At 60.6% G+C, this 20,165-nt stretch overlaps 2 protein-coding genes across 7 annotated transcripts; both read right to left on the reverse strand.

Annotated features, from left to right (window-relative positions):
• On the reverse strand, window positions 1-5,793 carry NPDC1 (neural proliferation, differentiation and control 1). Of its 5 annotated transcripts, none has more exons than XR_012008494.1 (9): window positions 5,629-5,788; window positions 2,936-3,082; window positions 1,734-1,868; window positions 1,458-1,635; window positions 1,300-1,366; window positions 1,142-1,226; window positions 988-1,067; window positions 548-644; window positions 1-110 (listed from the first exon to the last, which is right to left on the reverse strand). XR_012008494.1 is itself a non-coding variant. In XM_072778810.1 (9 exons), exons 1-9 carry the CDS (start codon window positions 5,738-5,740, stop codon window positions 99-101), a joined length of 909 nt encoding a protein of 302 aa, XP_072634911.1. In that variant the 5' UTR covers window positions 5,741-5,788; the 3' UTR covers window positions 1-98. The 5 variants fall into 5 exon arrangements, 4 of the variants coding, with proteins under 4 accessions (XP_072634911.1, XP_072634909.1, XP_072634910.1 ...); XM_072778810.1 differs by having other exon boundaries at window positions 1,462-1,635; XM_072778808.1 differs by lacking the exon at window positions 1-110 and adding an exon at window positions 226-389 and having other exon boundaries at window positions 1,462-1,635; window positions 5,629-5,793.
• Window positions 5,794-7,388: 1,595 nt separating this feature from the next.
• Window positions 7,389-12,654, reverse strand: ENTPD2 (ectonucleoside triphosphate diphosphohydrolase 2). Of its 2 annotated transcripts, XM_072778812.1 has the most exons (9): window positions 12,478-12,654; window positions 11,137-11,254; window positions 10,451-10,601; window positions 10,126-10,285; window positions 9,819-10,046; window positions 9,098-9,352; window positions 8,897-9,016; window positions 8,077-8,211; window positions 7,389-7,992 (listed from the first exon to the last, which is right to left on the reverse strand). In XM_072778812.1, the coding sequence occupies exons 1-9, from the start codon at window positions 12,592-12,594 to the stop codon at window positions 7,789-7,791; spliced, it is 1,488 nt and encodes a 495-aa protein (XP_072634913.1). In that variant the 5' UTR covers window positions 12,595-12,654; the 3' UTR covers window positions 7,389-7,788. The 2 variants fall into 2 exon arrangements, with proteins under 2 accessions (XP_072634913.1, XP_072634914.1); XM_072778813.1 differs by lacking the exon at window positions 10,126-10,285 and having other exon boundaries at window positions 9,819-9,876.
• Window positions 12,655-20,165: the final 7,511 nt, after the last annotated feature.

Genomic DNA, 20,165 nt, shown 5'->3' on the forward strand with positions numbered 1-20,165 from the left:
ACAGGTTTGAAACGTATTTTAATTGGTTTTGTTTCCAGGATTCCTCATCCATGCCTGGTCTCTAGGGTTCTCCCCAGCCCCTCACTGGGGGTTCAGACTCAAGAGGACAGCTGCAAGACGAAAGAGAAGGTCCCTGACAGAAGGGGGCTGAGTCTCCTTCGTAAGGGGTTCCCGCCCCCACCCCCACCCCACCCTGTGCCCTGGCCCAGCCACAAGCACGCCCACTGTCAGAACATGGTCTCTTTAATGGGACACTCGGAGCCCTGCCCTCCCTGCCCGTGGGCCATGCAGTCCGGGAGAAGGTAGCAGCAGCCTTCAGGTCACTGCGGCAGGGGTGCAGACAGCGAGGAGTGGTCGAACAGCGGGTTCCGGACCTCCATCTCTCCGGTCTGTGAAGGCCGGGGTCAGGTGGGCAGGGGTGGGGGCGCACGGGGAACGACCCCATCCCAGGAGATGGTTAAGTCCCTGCTGGGCTCCACTCCCCCAACCCCTGCCCCAGCCCCTCCCCCCCACCCCCCTACCCAGCCACTCCTGCCGCAGGACTCACTGGGGCCAGGCCCGGGCACTCGTACACGGTGAAGTCACCATCTTCGTTCTCCTCGTCTGAGGACAATGACTCCAGCTCCTTGGGCGGCTCTTTATGCCTGGGTAGGAGGCAGGATGGCTAGGTCCTCCCACCCCCTCCAGGTGCCAGGGCCCCGGACCATCAGAAGGGCTCTGCCCACCTGGGCCCAGAGCAGGGGGGGATGGCCGGTGCAGGGGCCGCGGGTGTTGTGACGGGTGCAGGGATGGGGCGGGGGCGGGGGGGCTGCCCAGTGTAGGGGGGTGTGCAGGAGCAGGGCGGGGTGCCAGGTGGAGGGAAGGGCTGGGGAGGGTGTTGAGAGCAGGGGTGAAGGTGGGGGTGCCGGGTGCGGGGCGAGAGTTGTGACGGGTGCAGGGGGGCGGGGCGGCCAGTATGGGAGGGGCGGACGGGGTGCGGCCTCTCACCGCTCGAGGCACCGCATCTGCTGCCGCTGGTGCTGGTAGTGGTACATCTCGGCGCTGTGCGCTAGCCTCTGGTCGCCAGGCTGCGGGGAGACGGCAGGGGGGTCAGGGCGCGGCGGCGGGCGCCCGAAGGGCGGGGCGGGGCGGGGCGACGCACCGAGATCCCGGGCGTGGCGGGGGAGCCGGGCGCCTGCGGGGCCGCGTAGTCGGCCTTCTGGGTCAGGCGGATGTCTCGCTGCAGCCTGCGGGGAGTGGAGCCTGAGAGCCGCGGAGACGCCGCCCGCCGCCCCGGCCCGCCCGGCCCCCCGCGCTCACCTGCACCAGCACAGAGCGGCCACGGCGACGGCGGCCGCGCCGGCTACCGAGCTCGCCACGATGAGCACTGCGGGGAGGGGCGCGGTGAGGGAGGGCGGCCTTCGGGGCGGGGCTGCCTCCTGCCCACCGCGACCGGCCGGCCCTACGGCCCTACAGACCTACCGAGGACGAGTCCGTCACCGCGCCCGCCCCGGGGCTCCAAGGGGGAAATGTGCACCGGTACTGACGACACGGGGGGGCCCAAGGAGGTGTGGGGTGTGGGTGCAGGGGTTCCCCCAGTAGAGGAGGTGCCCAGGTTGGGGCCCTGGCGGCGCTCTGAGAGCCCCAGGGTGGCTGCTGCAGAGAGAAGGCAGGTTAGAACACTAGGACCAGCCCAGGGTCAAAGGAGTGGGGAGGCCCAAAGTGGGGCGGCGGGGGCTTGGAGGGGGTCTCACCAGGCTCCAGGTGCTGCTGTCCCTTGTCAGGCTGGGGCTGGGCAGCGAGCATGGGGGGCTGTGGCTCCTGATGGGCCAGCTCCTGGGCCAGGAAGTCAATCTCATCTTCTAATCGGGGCCTGGGCAGGCTCTCCCCTGGAGAGGGTGAAGGGCCATCAGGTGGAGAGGCCCCCAGCCCCTCGCAGGCAACACCAGCTGCAGGTGGCCCTTCAGAGCAGGTGCAGCCCATCCAGGAGCCAGACCTCAGGCCCAGGCACCAGTGGTGGCCATCGGACCAGGGAGTAGCCTCAAGCCCTGCCATCCTGAGTTGCTGTGTGGTGACAGCTGAGAGCGGTCTTTGTGAGCAGCAGCTTTCCCAGGAACGTGGGGGCAACAGCAATGGAGTGGAGGTGTTAGGGGAATGTGCAGAGGCCAGGAGAAGGGAAGGGGTGCCCCCACCCTACTTGCTACCCATGCATCACTCCATGGCTTCTCTACCAAGATAGGCAGTGACTCCTCAAGGAACGGGGAGAGGCCCCATTCTGCACGCACACACACACACACACACACACACACCAGTCAATCAGTAGGAACTGAGGGCAGCTGTTGGGACGGGGCTGGTGGCTGGGCCTCCACCCCCATCCGGGCCACGTGCCCCATAGTACAGATACTCTGCACAGCATGGAAGGAGCAGAGCACCTGCCACCTTCTGAAGCAGACCTGCACACGTCAATTCCTGGCCTCCCTCACTGCCAGGAACGTGTTCCTCCAAGAAGGTCCTCCTGCCCCACCAGACTTCAGCACCCCCAGCATCCCTCTGTAATGCCCCATCACACCTGAAATCATTCGGCACCTGGCTGGCTGTCCAGCATTCTGGGCCAAGATCGCCCGGTGAGGCACATGGATTGCACAGGATGAGTGAGCCACGGAGAAAGAGGGCGTACGTGGCAAGGAGGCCAGGCAGCAATTGGGGAACTCTGATTTCTCTTCTGGGATCATCTCAGCATTTCACACTGGACACCCTTGCCCTGGTAGGGAATAACTGCCCCAAACCTCAGCCTGATGCCAGGCTCTGAGATGGCGCTATTTGGAAAGATCACCAGGCCACTTGGAGACATAAGAGTCTCCAGTACCCAAGGAAGCCCAGGGGACCTAGGAGGTGAGGCTGAGTGGCAAACGTATGAGGGCAGGGGATGGGGGGAAGACACCCTTCTCTCCCATACCCACAGGCCGGCGCATCCTGGGCACACAGAGCCCTTGTGGGTCTTCTTGGAAGGGCTGAAGGCAGGGCCCACAGACATGCGCGCCTGGGGGGCACCGTGCCCGCCTCTTCAGGGCACAGTCCAGGCTCCCAGGACAGGCAGCTGCATCTAGGAAGGAAGCAGAAGGCAGAGCTGGATCACCGCCCTGGTCAGCTCAGCCCCTGCATGGAGGCGGTACTGCCCTGGCCCCCCTCCCCCACACAGTTGACCCAGGCTGGCCTGGCTCCGGCCATTGTTCTGGGCAGGCCCTTCCTCCCAAGAGCCAGAGATCAGGACCAGGAAGACAAGCCTTCCCAACACTTATCGGAACTCTCCTGCCCCACCCACTCCCCAGAGTTCTACCTCCAGGCCTGATTCAGCCCTAGACGGAACACTAGCTCTCCCAGCCGGGGCCAGGCAGCCCTCTAGGTCCTGCCTCTGGTCTCAACATGCCCCAAGCAAGCCCTAACCCCTCTACCCAGGCTGGGAGCCCTAGAAAGTGGGGCCACCCACCTCTCTCACCACATCACGGCTGCCCTACAAGTCCCATTGTGTCATCCCACAGCCCTAGGGCAGAGCTGGAAGCCAAGGGCCCTGCAAGTGCCTACAGCCCTAGGCATAGATGGAAGATGGTCACTCTCCCTGTGTCTGGTCTCTGGCTTATCTCTGAAGCACAGAGAAGCTGGGTTGGGGAGACCTAGATTGGGATCAGCAAGCCATACTTGCCTGAGATACAGAAGCCAGACCAGGGTCACCCCCGCAGTCACACTGCCAGTGACTAGGAAGTCCCTGGGACTTTGGGCCCTAACTACGGTGTCCTGTATAGATGGCCAATGGGTCCCATCCTGATGCTGGGGGACAGAAAGCAGTAGCCCTCCAGCCCTCAGTTTCCCTTCTGGGACACAGAAGGCAAGTTGCCTCAAAGCTAGGGAATGCCCTAAGGCCTGGTACACTGGCCCCAGTTATGGGACAGCAGAGCTAGAGGACCCAGGGAGATACCCAGCAGGACTGTCAATCCTGGTTGAGGAGGCTGGGATGGGGTATATCTGGAGGACCAGACTATTCCTCTGGGCCTAGCCCCCACCCCCCATGGCAGGAGGGCCACTGGGGCCCAAGGTACGCGGAGGATCAAGGAGTGCTGGGCTCTGTCCTTCTCCAGACCTTGGCTGGGCTGACTTGGTTTCCTTGGTAACCTGACACTCCCAGCCTCCTCTCTGAAGGTAGGGCATTCCAGCAGCCCTTGCAGCAGGCAGACTCCCATCCAGGGGACCCCCACCCTATACCAGTCAGCAGGCACCAGTATCATAGAGCCAGCCTGGGGCGTAGGCTGGTTAAACGTTAAGCCTGTGCCAGCACATCACTCTGGACCCCACCCACCAGTTGGGTGCCTGGGGAGCCAGACAGTCCCTCTCCTGGTGCTGAGACCGCAGAGTGCCCAGGCCAAGGGTAGAGGCCTCAAGCACAAAGCTGCTTCTAGTGTCTGGGTTCCAGAGGCCTCCAGACATTCCCGGTTCCCCAGCCTAGGAAGACAGGGCTGCCACCCAGCTAATGCTGAGGAAGTCTCCCCTCCAGCCCTGGCGTGCAGGAAGAGATCTCCGGAATAGCGGCAGGTGGAGGGTGGCAGCACCACACCCTGCATCTGGGAGCAGCTGGGATGTCACCAGCCCACCCCAGGGGCTTAGCACACGGGCTACACTCCATTTCCTCAGGAGGCCCCACCCTGCATGCCCTAGAGCCAGGTTCTCTGCAAGCAGCCTTCATTATTGCTGGCCAGCCCCACTCTCCCGCTCTCCGGCTTCCTGTCCACGGGTGCTAAGCCCAGGAGGAAGCCTGCCCTGATGTGGCCTCTAGAGGCCACGCACACAGAACCACAAGGCCCAGGCTGGCATCCCAGCTAGGCCACATAGCTTCTTTGTACCTCAGTTTCCCCATCTGTAAAGTGGGCTAAAAATAGCCAGTAGTGAGTGAATGCATGAGCACAATCTCCCAGTTCAGCCCTGGGCTGGAATGCGTTTTCCATCCTGGGTTCCTGCAGACCTTCCCGCCTGGAGCCCCGGGGCCCATCTGGGAAGCAGGGAGGGTCTCCCAGGTCTGTGGGCTTCTCAAGCTCTGCCCTACCACCAAGAGGGCCCCCCAGGGCATTACCTCCTGCCCCCACTGGAGCCTGAACAAGCCCCTAAGCCTGGGACAATTCAGCCCCCACCCCCACCCCCACCAACGGCAGCAAAGCAAGGTTCGTGCCCAACACCACCTGAGGCCTGGGGACAGGCAGCCCAGCACCGCGACCCCGACCCCGGGACAGACGCTAGCAGCGAGGCCGCCAGACCCCTGGGGCCTCGCCGGCGCCCACGGAGCCCGGGAAGTGCACACGCACGGACGCGCGGACAGGCAGCCGGCGGCGGGCCCACCCGGACGGATCCGTCCTCAGACACAGACACAGCACCGGCCCACGGACCCAGAGACAAAGACAGGACGAGCGTGAACTTCAGGGTCGCCGCCAGGAGCCCCAGAGAAGGCCCGTGGAGCGAGCGGAGCCCTGCGGCGGCCGGGGCGCCGCGCCCTCCGGGCCAAGCCTGTTTACCGCCTCTCGGGCGAGGCGGGGCCCGCGGCGAGGGCGGCGGCGGGCAGGGCGAGGGCGCCGCGCAGCTCCGCGATCCCAGGCCGCTCTCGCTCACCCGGGCGGCCGGCGGAGGCCCCGCGCAGGGCCGCGCCGAGGACGAGGCCGCAGAGCAGCAGCCGCAGCAGCCGCAGGTGTCGCGGGGAGGGCGGAGGGACGGGTGTCGCCATCCTTCAGCGCCGCCGCCGGGGCAGCATGGCACCGCGCGGCCCGGGGCTCGGCGCGGGCGGCGGGCGCCGCGTCCGGGAGGCGGCGGCGGCGGCGGAGGGGGCGGAGGTGGAGGCGGAGGAGGAAAGGAGGCGGCGGCGCTGACGCTGCGGCAGAGGATCCGGGATGCAGGCGCGGCGGCGGGAGGCTCTCAGGGACTGCGCCTGCGCGCTCCACCTGAGGGGGCGGGCCGGCGTCTCCAGGTTGCGCCCCCTCCCCCCTCCCCCCTCCTCCCCAGCGCTCCAGGCCTCGGGGCGCCTCGACGTCTGCGGCCTCTGTGGCTGGGGACCTCTGTTCTCCTCAGGCCCGGCTAGGCTTGGGGGGGCCTCCCCGGGACACACTTCCCTCGAGTCCCCACTCTGTCGCCAGTTTCTACGCAGCCACCACCCCGCTTGGAGCAGGGGACCTGTCCCGGGCCTGGAGGCGCTAGCCCCGGGAGCACGGGGATACCCGGCACACACTGATGGACAGCTGCGTCCAAAGACGCACCTGGGCGCTCAGAGGCACCTGGTAAAGGCAAACACACGCCTGGAACGAGGCCGGTGCTGGTGAACACTAAGGTTGGAATGGGGCGGCTGCGCTCAGGGAGGCCACCAGGGGGCAAGAGTGACCTGGAGCGGCTGGTGAGGGATGGCTGGGAGCTGTCCACGGTCCCTGGGTGACAGCCTTCAGCTCCGGGAGGCCTCAGGACCACAGGCACCTATGGATGCACCCCCTTGCACTGTACCTGTTGCTCCAGAGAGCACACCCACGCATTCCACCTGGGAAACCTCCCTCTGCCTCACCTCACACCCCAGGCTTCCCTCAGAGCCCCGAAGACAGGGCCGGCTGCCCTCAGGGTTGTGGATGGCTGAAAACCTCCAGAAGGTGGAGATGTGTGAGTGAAGCTAGCACAGCCATTCTCCCCTCAGGGTGCTGTCCATCGTGTCTGTGCTCACTTTCTAGAAAGGCTGAGGAGCAGGAAGGCAGAGTAAAACCGTGCCTTCTCGCGCAGGAAACCAGTGCTTGGGGAGGAGGCTGCGGGAGCAGCAGGTGGAGGAAACTGGCATGTCTTGGAGATGCAGAAGGCCATACCCAGGCAGGAGGGAGCTGTGCCTCAGTGTCAGGGCACCTGGGCTTTACGCTGGCTCCTCTCACTGTTCTTCTCTGAGCAATGGGGCCCTGCACCCCCCTGGTCCTCATCTCAGCAGCCCCCCAGCACCACTTCCTGCCAAGGGTCTGCCCTGTCCCCCAGTCCCTTCCAGCAGACTGCTCTAGACAGCTGCCCTGCCCAGGACCCTCACTTCCACCATCTGTCCACTCTCTACCCTCACCCCCAGGCCAGCTCTAGGCCAGGGCCCGGGTGCCAGTCTTGGTTGGGTCACGGATGCCGATCTGGAGGGGCTGCAGGGCCCTGCTGGCCAGAGAAGACTCAAGAGACTCTGGGACTCTTGGGCCAGCCGTGGAGGAGAGCAGGATCTTCACCGATCCATGTCTGGGCCCAGAGAGGAAGGAAGGAGGAAGAGCCTGGGGCCACCCTTAGGACTAGCCAGGGCTCGTCCTGGCCAGCTCAGCTGTGGGGAGGGAGGACAGGCAGTGGCTCCGGCGCCCCACCCTATGAATGTTCTCTGCTGCTCTAGAAAGTTTTTATTATAAAATGTTCACAAGTAGGCACTGTGTTCCCAGAGCGTAGGCCTGACCATCCTCCTCCTGCAGACACAGACCCCACAGAGTGCGGGGGCTCCAGGGCCTAACTCGCTGAAGTTGTGGGCTGAGGGCTGCGGGGTGTCTGGGTCCTGGGTGCCAGGAAGGGGGGTGCAGGAGACCGGGCAGGCTTGGGGAGACTGCAGGGAGCTGGCCAGGCCTAGATTCACTGTTGTTCACCCACTTGGGCCCCTGTGGGCTGCATGCCAGCATCCCTGGCTCAGTGGGGGTGACACTGGGGGGCAGAGGTGCTGCGGGTGTGTGGAGTATGGTGAGGGCACCGGGGGTAGGAGTGGAGCGGCGACAGGGCAGAGCCACCAGTGTGGCCCTAGATGGTACTGGACAACTTGGCAGCGCGCACCCGACGCAGCAGCAGGACAGCAGCGGCCAGCAGGATGGCAGTGCAGAGCAGGACCAGGGCCACCCAGGCGCTGAGGTCTGTGCCCTTGCGCATTCCCGGTGGCTCGGCGGGGATCAGGTTGGTCAGGTTCAGCATGTAGCCAAGCGCCCAGCCCACCGTGGTATCCCCGGCCTGTGGGCGACCCGCAGGCCTCAGCTACTCCATACAGCCCCAAAGGCCCCGCCCCTCTGTGCCCTGCCAACCACAGGCTCCCACCTTCTTCTGGAAGGTTACCCCACGGAAGGTATGCTCCTGGAAGCCATAGCCCTGGCTCAGCAGCTGTTGCACGAATGTGGCCACCGCGCAGTAGTCAGGCAGGCGGGCCTGCTCCCCGGGGACCCGGGCCTGCAGCTGGGACATGAAGGGAACATTGTTGGGCCAGTGACCACTGGGAGGTCTCAGCCCAGAGGACAGGTGACCCTACCCCAGCACGGTCCCCCAGAGGCCAGCCCCTGGTGGAAATTTCCCTCCAGGACCAGCAGTGTGACCGCCGATGGCAGTAGGCACCCCTGCCTTGGAGGTGGACCTCAAGGAGACCCCAGGGACAGCCACCCAGGAAGCAGCAGGCCAGCAGCAACCGTGTGTGAGGTCAGGGGCACAGAAGCACCAGACCTTCAGTGTGGACCTTGAGCTAACCTTTTGCCTCCCACCTCTCCAGCCCCCCCCCCACATCTGCCTGAGACTAGACTTGGAGAAGACAGGATGGGCCTTTGCCACCACCAGAGCCCTGAGACAGTGTTTCTCGCAAGGTTTGGCAGGCACCCCATGCTCCACCTGTGAAAACACCGCTTCCCTTACTTGGCAGGTGTCTAACTATAGTGGCAGAAGCCAGAAACCTGCAACTTTTCTTCAAAGCCTCACTCCCCTGCCCCTAAGCTCTGCTATTCCTATTCACCCCACTTCACCCCATGCGCCCTGCTGCCGTAGGGCCTTTGCTCTTCCCTCTGTCCTCCCAATCTAGGTTCTGGGCCTCAGGGCAGCCCAGTGCTGTCCAGGCCCCTTGGCACAGCCCCAGCAGGGCACGGGTAGGGCTTACCTCACTCCATGTCTGGTTGCAGATGGTGACAACCGCAACTTCTAGCTGCTGCAGGGTCTCCACAGGCAGCCCCATCACGGTCCTCAGGAAGTCCACAGTGTAGAAGAAGGCAGAGAAGCCCTGCGAGGAGGGGACAGCCATACCTAGGACAGACCCCACCCACAACAGGGCACCCGCCCCCAGCCCCAGACCCTCACTCACAATGAAGTTCCCAGCCACAGGGGGCTGGAATATGCCATTGAAGGAGCATTGGGAGAAGTGGCAGGAGGAGAAATTGAAGAGCTCCAAGATGAGGCCACGGCAGAGGGCGGGGTCGCTGGTCCCCGACAAGTTGACCCTGGTGCTGCCAGTGAAGGTCTGGGGCCGCTGGGCCACAGTGCACGGAGACTCATACACGTCTTGAAGGAGCACTTGGCTCGAATAGCCCCTCGGCCAGCAAGGGTGGAAGCCATAGGTCTGGGAGGAACGCAGGGGTGCGTGAGGCATCAGCCCTACACCAAGCACTGCTGCCACCCCCAGCCCAGGATCCCTGAGAGCCCCCCAGAGGACCCGCCTGAGGAATCTCCCATAAGTCCCACTTTGGCGGCATCACTTCTGTGCTCAGGGCCAGTCACGGCTCCCCATCATCTGACGGACAAAACCCACCCCCCGGCCAGGCACCCCTGGCCTCTGGATGCCTGGCCCTGGGCCTCCTTTCCCCCTAGCCAGGCACTCACTAGACCCACCCCCACCACGTGGCTTTTGTGTGTGCAAGATCCTTGTGCATCTGTCCTGCCAGCTGAGTAAAGCCCAGCTTTGGTTCCCAGAGCGGCCATCCTCAGTCCAGGCTCCACTCTGGACTCTTGGCTCCTCCCATCCCTTCTCACCCCCTTCCCCCAAGGAGGGCACAGTGGGAGCAGGTGGGCCAGGGGTGGTGAGGCACCTGTAGTGCACCAGCCAGCAGCCTCAGGAGGACCTGGTCACGGCCATAGCAGAGGAAGCTGTGGGTGTAGACACGGTAGTGCTGGCCGTAGAGCCGGAGCTGGACCTCATTGGTGGGATCCTCAGCTGGGCCGGCCATCTCGAAGGTGATCTGAGTGGAGGCGCCCCCCAGGTCCATGGCCCCCAGAGTCCCCTTCCTTGGCCGGAACCACTGGCCCACCCAGCCATACTGTGGGGAGTGGAGGTTGGAGTCAGCCAGTGGGTGGGCCGCACGCCCCCTGGCTCACTGGGCTGGCCAGCAGGCCCACCTTGATGAAGTTCTCCAGCAGGTAGTTGGCGGTCACCCAACCAAACACACCCTCGTCCTGGCCCGAGAGGATGTGGGCACCACGGAAATCAAAGGGATACTGGGTCAGCGTCTGGGTCACAGCCGCAAGCACATTGGCCGAGGCCTCTGGACTGGTCAGTCTGGAACACAGGGAGGACTCTGAGGGGTGTCCTCCCCAAGTAGCCAAGGTCCTGCGGCTGGGCGGCATCGTGCCTGCCCAAGGCCACTGCTGAGGGTGTGCGGGGGGCCACCCTGTGCTGAGGCTCTTGTAGAAGTCGGGCAGGTCAGGGGGCGGGCACACTCACTTGAGCAGGCGCATGCCTGCTGTGGCTCCCAGGTAGAGGGGCGTGCCCACATGTCTCTCTCTGGGAACCTCCTGAAGTGCCTGGTCCAAGCATTCAACCAGGCTCTGGCCAGCCCTGGAAGGGTTGTCTGCGTAGCTGGAGATGCCCCCTCCTAGAGGGAGACGGAAATCGGCCCCAGCCTGACAGCAGCCCCTGGGTAAGCCATGGGCCAGGAGGCTCCTGAACCAGGTGGCAGCTTAGACACACCTTCCCAGCTCAAGCCCTCAGAGACAAAGGGACCCACCTGCCTGTGGGCCACCCAGTCCCTGAGGCTGCTGCCTGCCCCTGGGTGTGCACACAGGTGCCAGGATAAAGCACTAGGCATTGTCAATACAGCTTAGCCTCCTAAAGGGCTTTCCTGGGCGTGCCAGTCTTGGGCTGAGAAAGGCCCATGTCACCCAGTCACCACCTGGGGCTTACTTTCTAGAATGAACTGCCCTCAGCCTCTCTTTTGTTTTTTGTTTTTGTTTTTGTTTTTGTTTTGTTTTGATTTGTTTTGTTTTCAGCCTCTCTTTTGGAAGCTCCTGCAGCTCCCTCCTGGAGCAGTCCCCAGTGGCATCAAGCAAAGGGGGCTTCATGACCTCGGAGGCTAAGGCAGGGAGAGCCCTGGAGCCCCTACGATGAGGGGTACCCAGAGGGGATCTTACCGTGCACCTCACAGGAGCTGTGCTGGCCCACGATGCCTGTGTCATTCTTTTTGTCTGCAGGCCACTTGTAGATGAACATGGATGTGTGAGAAGAGCCAGCGTCCAGGACAATGCCATACTGGGGAAGGGAAGGGGAGCGGGGGTCAGCTGTAGAGGTAGGGTCCGGGGCCTTAGGGCATGTCCTTTGGCTCCCCCCAGCTCTCTACCACACCCCACCCCACCCCACCCCGTGGCAAGGTTGGAACCCCAGAATGAAGTACTGGGGCTCAGGCGGCAGGGACAAGCAAAGAAACACAGTTTGGGTGGGGAGAGAATAGGGACCGGGTCAATGGCCAGCAGCCTTTCCTCTTCTGACTGCAGGAACCTTCCTGGCAAGGGCAGGCTAAGGGGTTCTGTCAGGGTCAGAAGGGTCTTGGGACCACCCTTGGAACCCTGTCCCGAGGATGTGAGGTCCCCAGGTTCTGAAAGAGAACCCCAGCTGCAGGAACCCCCTCCACCCAACTCTTTCTTCCTCCTTTCTGTCCCCACGTCTCTGACCTGAGCCCAACCTCAGGGGGTCCTAGAGACACCCCCTCCCTGAGCCTCAAAGGCAGCACCAGTGAGAGCTGGGTCCTGCCCAGCTGAGGGGCCACATGGGCCTTCCCTGTGATTGCAAGAAGGGCCGGGATTCCAACAGTGAGAACCCCCTGGAGAACATGCCCTCCTGAGCCCGGAAACAGGCCACTCCCACCTTCTGCCCCACCCTGGGGACTGCAGCATCAGCTGGTCAGGCCCCACCAGCCCCAGCCCCCTAGTGCTCCCCTTGGCTACACGGCACCCATGCCTGCAACCTCCTATCCTGGGCTCCTGGAGCTTAGAGCTCCCACATGCCCATGCCCCTTCACACAAGTTCAGGAGCCGTGGGACTCCTGGAGACCCGCCTGGGCCTCCCCAACTCCAACTCCTTTCGGAGCAGCCTGGGGCACCCTGCCTGGTGGCTCAAAGGGCACCCCGCCACTGTCAGGACTTCCAGGAGGGTGGGGAGGGGTCCCTGGGCCCCCATGCCTGTGGCACCTCGTCTGGAGCCTGGAGCAGATGCGTCCCCGGAGCGCGCGGGGCGGAGGACCCTGGTCCAGCCGCAGCCTGGGGCACCCGGGGCTGTATCTGAGGAGCGGAGAGGCAGCCCCCACCTCCCGCCCCGGCCCCGCCCGCGCGGGCTCCGCTGCGGCCACGGGGAGCAGGGCGGGAGCGGGGGAGGGGGATTCCCCGGGTGGACGTCGGGCTGCCACGCGGGCGCAGCCTGGCCCCGCTGGGCTCCGAGCCTCCGGGGGCCGCGACCCCGCCCGCTGCGGGCGCACGCACCTTGAGGGCGGGCGGCTCCCGGACGTCGCGGGTGGGGACGCACAGCAGCAGGAGCCCGGCGAGGCCCGCCGCAGCCAGTAGCAACGGCGGCAGCAGCGACAGCACCTTCCCCGCCATGGGCCGGCGCGGGCGGACGAGGCGGCGGCCGAGGGGCTGCGGGGCGCTGGAGGCCGAGGGCCGGGGCGCGGGCCGGGTAGGCGCGGGGGCGGGGCGCGGACGGGCACGGTCCACGGCTGGCCACGCCCACTGGCCGCCCGGGACCGCCCAGGGCTGCCCGCCCGCCTGGCGACCTCCGGGCCAGCCCCGCAGGTGAGAGAAGCTGCGGCAGATCCCATCCTCCCCACCCACTCCCGGGCGCCCTTCCGGGCCCCCACCCTGTTTCTTCCTGGCCGCCCCGGCCCGCCGGGAGCCTCATACCCCCAGCCCTGTCCCCCTGCCGCTAGCGCTGGCCACCCGGGGCTGCCTGTGGACACGCGGGCATCCCTGGGGCAGAGGTAGCTAGGGAGCCCCAGCCCTGTCCAGGGGAGTCCTTGGGCTCGTTGGCAGGAGGCCTACGTGGAAGGATGGGCTGCACTGGCCCCTAGACAGCCTTGTTCAGAGGACCAGGTGGCTGGAGTGGCCAGCTTTTCCCTGGCCTGGTCCTGAAAGGAGGCACTGCTAGTGACAGGAACCACGTGGGGTCCCAACTGGATCCCTGCCATACCCTCAAAGCAGTAAAGGGCCAGCCGGTCAGTGGTGCACACCCAGCCCTAGGCTGCATGGCAGGTTGCTGCAAGTGTAGGGTCAGACCTTGGGGACACCAAGCTCATCCTGGTAGGGCCTACCCTTCAACCTGGGGGGTGCTGGGAGCTCAGAGCTGAGCAGCCAAGCAGCACGATGCCAGAACTACCTTACACAGCCCTGGTCCCAAGGTGACAGGTGAGGATGCAGGTAGAGAAAGGGGCAAGATGGCCACAGTCACAGCGAGCTGAGAAAAGAAAACCCCAGGTCGTGTGGAGCAGGCCCTGCCTCCTGGCTCAGAGCCTGGCCCATCCTTGATGCTCCCTTCACCTGGGGAGGAGGGTGCCTGGAGCCTGGACTGGGGAGTTGGGGGTGAGGGGAGCAGGAGGAGGATCTCCTGTGCACAGATCAAGGAGGAAAGGGAGAAGGTGCCCCAGAGCTGGTCAGCAGCTCACAGGTCCCTGGATGCCAGCTGGGATGGCCAAGGTGAGTACTTGGCCAGCCCCAGACCTCAGCTCTGCCCTTGATCTCAGAAAATGTCTGGCCTCTATGCTTTGACTCCCCACTCACCCTGTGTGCCAGCCTGGCCAAGCATCTCTCCTTTTCCTGGCCAGGGGCCACCCCCACTTCGTGCCCTGGGCAAAAGAGGAATTCCAGCAACCAAGCATCCCTGGGGCCGTGTAACAGCAGGGAGCCATGTGGTAAACCCACCCAGGAGGGCCAGGGACTGGGGGCAGGGAGGTGGAGGGCCAAGAGGGTGGCCTTTGGTGGGGGCAGGGTCTGGGCAGCACTCTGGCTGGCTGGAACCGGCAGAGACAATTGGGCTGGGAGGCTGTCCAGACTGAGGGTCTGGTGTCACAGGCCCAGCAAAGAGGCTTTTCTTTCAGCTTTGGACCCCAACAACAGAAAGGGTGGGAGCACCAGAGATGGCTCAGCCTCCTCACAGCCCTAGCTGGCAGGGCCCCAGCAGAGTCTCTGGGTGTGGCCAGCACAGGGCTCCAGGCCCGGTTCCGCCAGCACCCCTCCCCCTCCTTCTAGGCCTTTCTTCCTTGGGCAAAGTTCAGAGGAGGGAGAGGCCTACAGATGAGCTTGAAAAGAAAGAGACAAACAAATGAACGTGGCCCACAGGGAGCCCAGTGTGAGAGAGGGCAGAGGGCTGCCTGCAGGCCCGCCTACCCGTGTGGCTCCCGCCCCCATGCCACATCCCACTAAGCCCAAGCAGGGCCTCCCAGATGTTCTGGTTGGTCCTTGGACAGGACCAGCCACCAGAGGATGGGGCCAGGGTAGCGGAGGCCTGGACGCGGAGGCCTGGACGCGTGGCCCAGGGCCCAGATTAGTCCCAGAAGAGAGGGAAGGCAGGGAACAGGGAACAGCCAGGGCAAAGCCTGGGAGTGCCTTCTCTCAGAGACAGAAGGGGTAGTAACATCCTTCCTTGGTGCAGAGACACCCTTCTTTCCAGGAGTGGAAGGTGAGGGGGGAAGGGAGGCACACGAGAGGAGAGTTTCTGTGTAGAAGGATCCTCCAGGAACCCGGGGGGTGACTGGGGTTAGGAGGCCTCCAGATGTGTGGCACATGGCTTGGCCCTGGATCCTGGCAGAGGAACCACTTGCAGGGAGGTGCGGGAAGGGGGGTCCTCAGTGTCTCCTCCCCCACAGGAGCCAGACCACCCGGGAGGGGGGCATTCGCTGGGAAATGAGCTAAGTCTGCCTCACTCTCCTCAATGGGAGCCACATCATCTTGCGCCTGAAACATCTTAACCCGTAAAGGCCTTCATTCTGTTGACCTTAAAAATAAGACAGCCTAGGGGATCCCTGGATGGTCAGCGGTTTAGCGCCTGCCTTTGGCCAGGGCATGATCCTGGAGATCCAGGATCGAGTCCCACATCAGGCTCCCTCCGTGGAGCCTGCTCCTATCCTCTGCCTGTGTCTCTGCCTCTCTCTCTTTCTCTCTCTCTCTCTCTCTCTCTCTCTCTGTGTCTCTCATGAATAAATAAATAAAATCTTAAAAAAAAAAAGGATTTTGCCAGCAAAAATTGGTTTATTGGGAATAATGGAGAATGGTCCATAGGCATCTGCATGCCCTGGCAAAACCACAGGCACATCCAACAAAGGAGAGGAATGCTATTTTATGGAGAAGAAGGAAGTGGGAGGGGTGTCCTGAACCCAGGCCCACTGGGTGAATTGTAGGGGGTGGCATCTCTTGCAGGAGAGACAGTGTGCATGTCTCCCTGCTGGGGCCTGGGACTGATGCTTCTTCCCCTTCTGGCATTCAGAGTCCACTTTCATGAGGTTTCCCTTCACCAAAGTTCACCGCTTCCCGTTCCCTTTCTTTGTGTGCTCGTTCAGCTGTTCAACAAACACCTGCTGAGCGCCTCCTGTGAGCCAGAGGCATACCAGGCTCTGCACATGTACAGAGAGCAACTGGTGCTCCTGAGCTACACGGTGTGGGCACTAGGGAGGCCTGGCCACCACCTGCCCTGAGGAACACACTTGCCAAAGGCTCCCCAGGAGGGGGAGAAGCCTGTGCTGCCTTGTGAGGAGCACACACACACAGATGAGCGGGTGGGGCGCACGCGTACTGCGGAAGCCTGGGGAACAGGAGCATGTGCCTCTGCATGTCAGATGCCCCTTGGTGGTCCCAACCAGGGGGCCTCTCTGTCTTGGATTCTGTGTTTGGGACTCCCTCATTCTTTTATAGGGTTTCCCACCTGTCAACGTTATTCCTTTTTTTTTTTTTTTAAGATTTTATTTATATATTCATGAGACACAGAGAGAGAGGCAGAGACCCAGGCAGAGGGAGAAGCAGGCTCCATGCAGGGAGCCCAATGCAGGACTCGATCCCAGGACCCCGGGGTGATGTCCTGAGCTGAAGGCAGACGCTCAACTGCTGAGCCACCCAGGCATTCCAGTCAGTGTTATTCCTAAACAATGTGCCCTGCTGGTCCTCCTGGGCTTCACCCAACACACTGTTCTGTCACTTGCTTCTTTCGCACTTTCTGAGATTCATCCGTGTCGACAGCTCATGCTGTGGTCCTTCATTCCAGGCTGCCACCTTAGGCATTAGTGCACTTGCAAGCATGACTTGGGAGGAGGTCCTAGGAACTAGCTGGTGGCTGCGTGCATGAGTGTGTTCAGCTCACTAGCAAATCCTATATAGCCTTTGGAATGATGGTGCCATCTGCCCCATCTCTGGTGATGGTTTATCTTTACCTACACTCTGGACGTGAACGCTCTGGCAGTGAAGTCATGGAGGCTCTGAATTAGTCCGAACACGTAGTCCACCATGAGGTCATCAGATGTTCTCCAGAGTCGCACACTAAAGTTTTATTGTTCTGCTTGTGGTGAGCCTTTGATCTACCCGGAAGTGGTTTGCGTGTAGGATATGAGGGAAGGGCTCTGGTTCCCGTGTCCCTGTGCAGAGAACCTGGGGCCCAGGCCTTGCATCGCACGGGCTGGCCTTCCTGCCCTGATGTATGTGGAGGGCCTGGGCCATGCCCCCTCCACCTGCCGCATGTCTCCATCGCCAGGAGGAAAGTCTGCTCTTCCCACTCCTATTCCTGGAGCCTGGGATCTTCCACAGACATTTTCAGAACTGGCTCACCATGTTCCTTGACAAACCCTATTGGGGTGACAACTGCAACCACACTGGATCTGCACACCAGGTGAGGTGTGCGCCTTAGTAAAGAGCAACCTTGCTCACATGGGGTCGTGGCCCAGAGTGGGGAGCAGTACCCCCAGGAGGAAGCCCCATCACAGAGCCCACAGCCTCTCAACGGGGCCCTACCAGGGAGGGATGCCCTCTGCCCCTCCTGGAAGAAATCGTCCCCCGCACTTCACCCAAGTCTACCACTGGGGCTCCTGCCGACCTTCAGCCAACCTGGGTGCGGGGACCAATTGCACTTCCTCCTCCTTCCCCGTAAATTAGGACTCCTCTCCTTCCTTTGCTGGACATGCCTGCGGTACCCGCCCCCCGCCGCCCCCCCCCCCCCCCCCCCCCCCCGCCAAGCCCTGAGCCTGCTAACTCACCGAGGAACCAAGGCTGAGGGGTGTTGTTGGGATGGGATCAGACTGTACTTAGGCTGTGAAGTCCCTCTCTGATCTGGATATCAAGGTTGTATTGGCATCATAACATTTTCCTTGGGAAAAATTTACATACCATTTGGACTACGTCTTCCATGACCAATGTGTAGAACTTGCCTGTAAAACTCAGGCCTGATATGATTAGCATCTCCAGCTGTGATGGGGGGGGGGGTTCACTGATTTTCCTTTATTGTTCTGACAGTCTCCATGTGTATGTATATCCATCTCGAATAGAAGATGAAGAATCATACGTGGAGGTTCAGTGCCTCCAATGCAGGCATCCCACACACCCACACAGTGCAGTAGCAACGCCAACACCCGGACCCTGGTGCCATCACAGATGCTCGCTTGGACTTTACTGGTTCTGTATGCGCTAACTTCTCTGTGTGTGCGCGTGTGCGGCTCTCTTCACATGCGCAGCCACACTTAACAACCTTAACCAAGAGACCCAACTAAACCATCAGATACCCTCACATGACCCCTTTCCAGCCACATCCACCTCTGATTATGTTTTGTTACAAGTGCTTCTGCATCGTGTTTCTGAAACTCTGAGATTGGCTTTTACCACTCAGCAGGTTCCCTGAGGTTCACCCACATGGGTGAGTGTATCAGTAGCTCCTTCCTTTCATTGCTGAATTGTATCCAAGGGTGTGGATGGACCATAGTTTGTGCAACCAGTCTCCCAAAGGCATCTGGGTAGTTTCTAGTTTGGGGCTATTACCAATACAGCTGCTATAAACATCTATGTGCATGTTCCTGCATGAAAGTGTCTTTATGTATCTGGGAAAATGCCCAAGAATGGTTGCTTCATACAGGCTCTGTGTGTATATGGAGGGAGAGGGAAAGATGCATTTTGAAGAACTGGCAAGTCTGAAGTCTGCAGGTCAGATCAGCAGGTTGGAGGCTCAGTGGGGTGGAGGTGGAGATTCCATGTTGTAGTCTTGAGTCCAAATGGCATCTGTGGGCACAAACCCTTCCTCTTTGAGGGGCTTTACTCTTTTAAGGCCTTAAACTGATTGGATGTGGCCCACCCACATTCTGGAGGGTGATCTGCTTGACGCAGAGTCTACTGATGTTAACGTTCATCACATCGAATGCTTACCTTCCCAACAACATCCAGATAGGGGTTTGACCAAATGTCTGGGCACCCAGCCAGGGTGACACACAAAATAACTAGTCATCACATGTGGTAAGTTAACTTTAGTTAGTTTTTCTTTTTTTTAAGGTTTTATTTATTCATGAGAGACACACAGAGAGAGGCAGAGACACAGGCAGAGGGAGAAGCAGGCTCCCTGCAGGGAGCCTGATGCAGGACTTGATCCCAGGACCCCGCGATCACACCCTGAGCCAAAGGCAGACGCCCAACCGCTGAGCCATCCAAGAGTCCCAGTTAACTTTTCCAGGGTGGCTGTGTCTTTTGACATTCCCACCAATATTCAAGCAATTCAGTTTCTCTGCATGCTCGCCAGCACATGGTGTCACTGTGGGGTTTTATTTCATCTGCTCTGCTTGGGGGGCAATGTTTTACTGTATACTACCCCTTTTTAAAAAAATACTTTAGAAATTTACTTAGAGAGTGAAAGAGAGAGATTGCTCAAGTGCACAGAGGGAGGGGGAGAAGCAGTAGCTTCCCTGAACAGGGAGCTGATGTGGGACTCGATCCCAGGACCTTGGGATCACAACTTGAGCCGAAGGCAGACGCTTAGCTGACTGAGACACACAGGTGCCCCAAATCTCTTTACTTTTATATTAATACAACTACTCAAGCTTTTCTTTCTTTTTTGTTTTGTCTTGTGTTTGAAACCAATATTTAGATCTCTCTCTTGAAACAGCTATCCGAATTTCTAAAACTCCAATCTGACAATTAAACTAGAATTAATATTACTCTTCACAGATGACATGATCCTCTTTGTAGAAGACCCAAAAGACTCTACCCTAAAATTGCTAGAACTCACACACAAATTCACAAAGTGGCAGGATACAAAATCAATGCACAGAAATCAGTGGCATTTCTATACACTAACAATGAGACAGAAGAAAGAGAAATTAAGGAATCGACCCCATTTACAATTGCACCCAAAGCCATAAAAGACCTAGGACTAAACTTAACCAAAGAGGCAAAGGATCTATACTCAGAAAACTACAGAACACACATGAGAGAACTAGAGGAAAACACAAAGAAATGGAAAAACATTTCATGCTCATGGATTGGAAGAACAAATATTGTTAAGATGTCTATGCTTCCCAGGGAAATCTACATATTCAGTGTGATCCCTATCAAAATACCATCATCTTGGGCAGCCCGGGTGGCTCAGTGCTTTAGCGCCATCTTCAGCTCAGGGCGTGATCCTGGAGACCTGGGATCGAGTCCCACGTCAGGCTCCCTGCACGGAGCTTGCTTCTCCCTCTACCTGTATCTCTGCCTCTCTCTCTCTGTGTGTGTTTCTAATGAATAAATAAATAAAAAATCTTAAAAAAAAATACCATCATCTTGTTTCACAGAGTTGGAGCAAATGATCCTAAAATTTGTATGGAACCAGAAAAGACCCCAAATAGCCACAGGAATGTTGAAAATGAAAACCAATGCCAGGAGCATCACAATTCCGGACTTCAAGCTGTATTACAAAGCTGTCATCATAAGGACAGTATGGTCCTGGCACAAAAACAGACACACTGTTCAATGGACCAGAAGAGAAACCCAGAAATGGATCCTCAACTCTATGGTCAACTCATCTTCAACAAAGCAGGCAAGAATATCCAATGGAGGGCAGCCCGGGTGGCTTGGTGGTTTAACGCCGCCTTCAGCCCAGGGTGTGATCCTGGAGACCTGGGATAAAGTCCCATGTCAGGTTCCCTGCATGGAGCCTACTTCTCCCTCTGCCTGTGTCT

The sequence above is a fragment of the Canis lupus genome, chromosome 16, assembly GCF_048164855.1.
Source record: "Canis lupus baileyi chromosome 16, mCanLup2.hap1, whole genome shotgun sequence".
Taxonomy (NCBI): Eukaryota; Metazoa; Chordata; class Mammalia; order Carnivora; family Canidae; genus Canis; species Canis lupus.

What these genes read in the sequence shown, in the direction of transcription:
- NPDC1 (XM_072778808.1), bottom strand. Translation starts at nt 5,740, where the DNA reads ATGGCGACACCCGTCCCTCCGCCCTCCCCGCGACACCTGCGGCTGCTG. An exon ending in CGGTGACGGACTCGTCCTCG is followed by an intron (nt 1,367 to 1,461) that starts GTAGGTCTGTAG and finishes CCCTCCCCGCAG; the next exon opens with TGCTCATCGTGGCGAGCTCG. An exon ending in CAGATGCGGTGCCTCGAGCG is followed by an intron (nt 645 to 987) that starts GTGAGAGGCCGC and finishes CCTCCTACCCAG; the next exon opens with GCATAAAGAGCCGCCCAAGG.
- ENTPD2 (XM_072778812.1), bottom strand. Translation starts at nt 12,594, where the DNA reads ATGGCGGGGAAGGTGCTGTCGCTGCTGCCGCCGTTGCTACTGGCTGCG. An exon ending in TGCTGGCTGGTGCACTACAG is followed by an intron (nt 9,353 to 9,818) that starts GTGCCTCACCAC and finishes CGTTCCTCCCAG; the next exon opens with ACCTATGGCTTCCACCCTTG. An exon ending in GCAACCAGACATGGAGTGAG is followed by an intron (nt 8,212 to 8,896) that starts GTAAGCCCTACC and finishes TTCATGTCCCAG; the next exon opens with CTGCAGGCCCGGGTCCCCGG.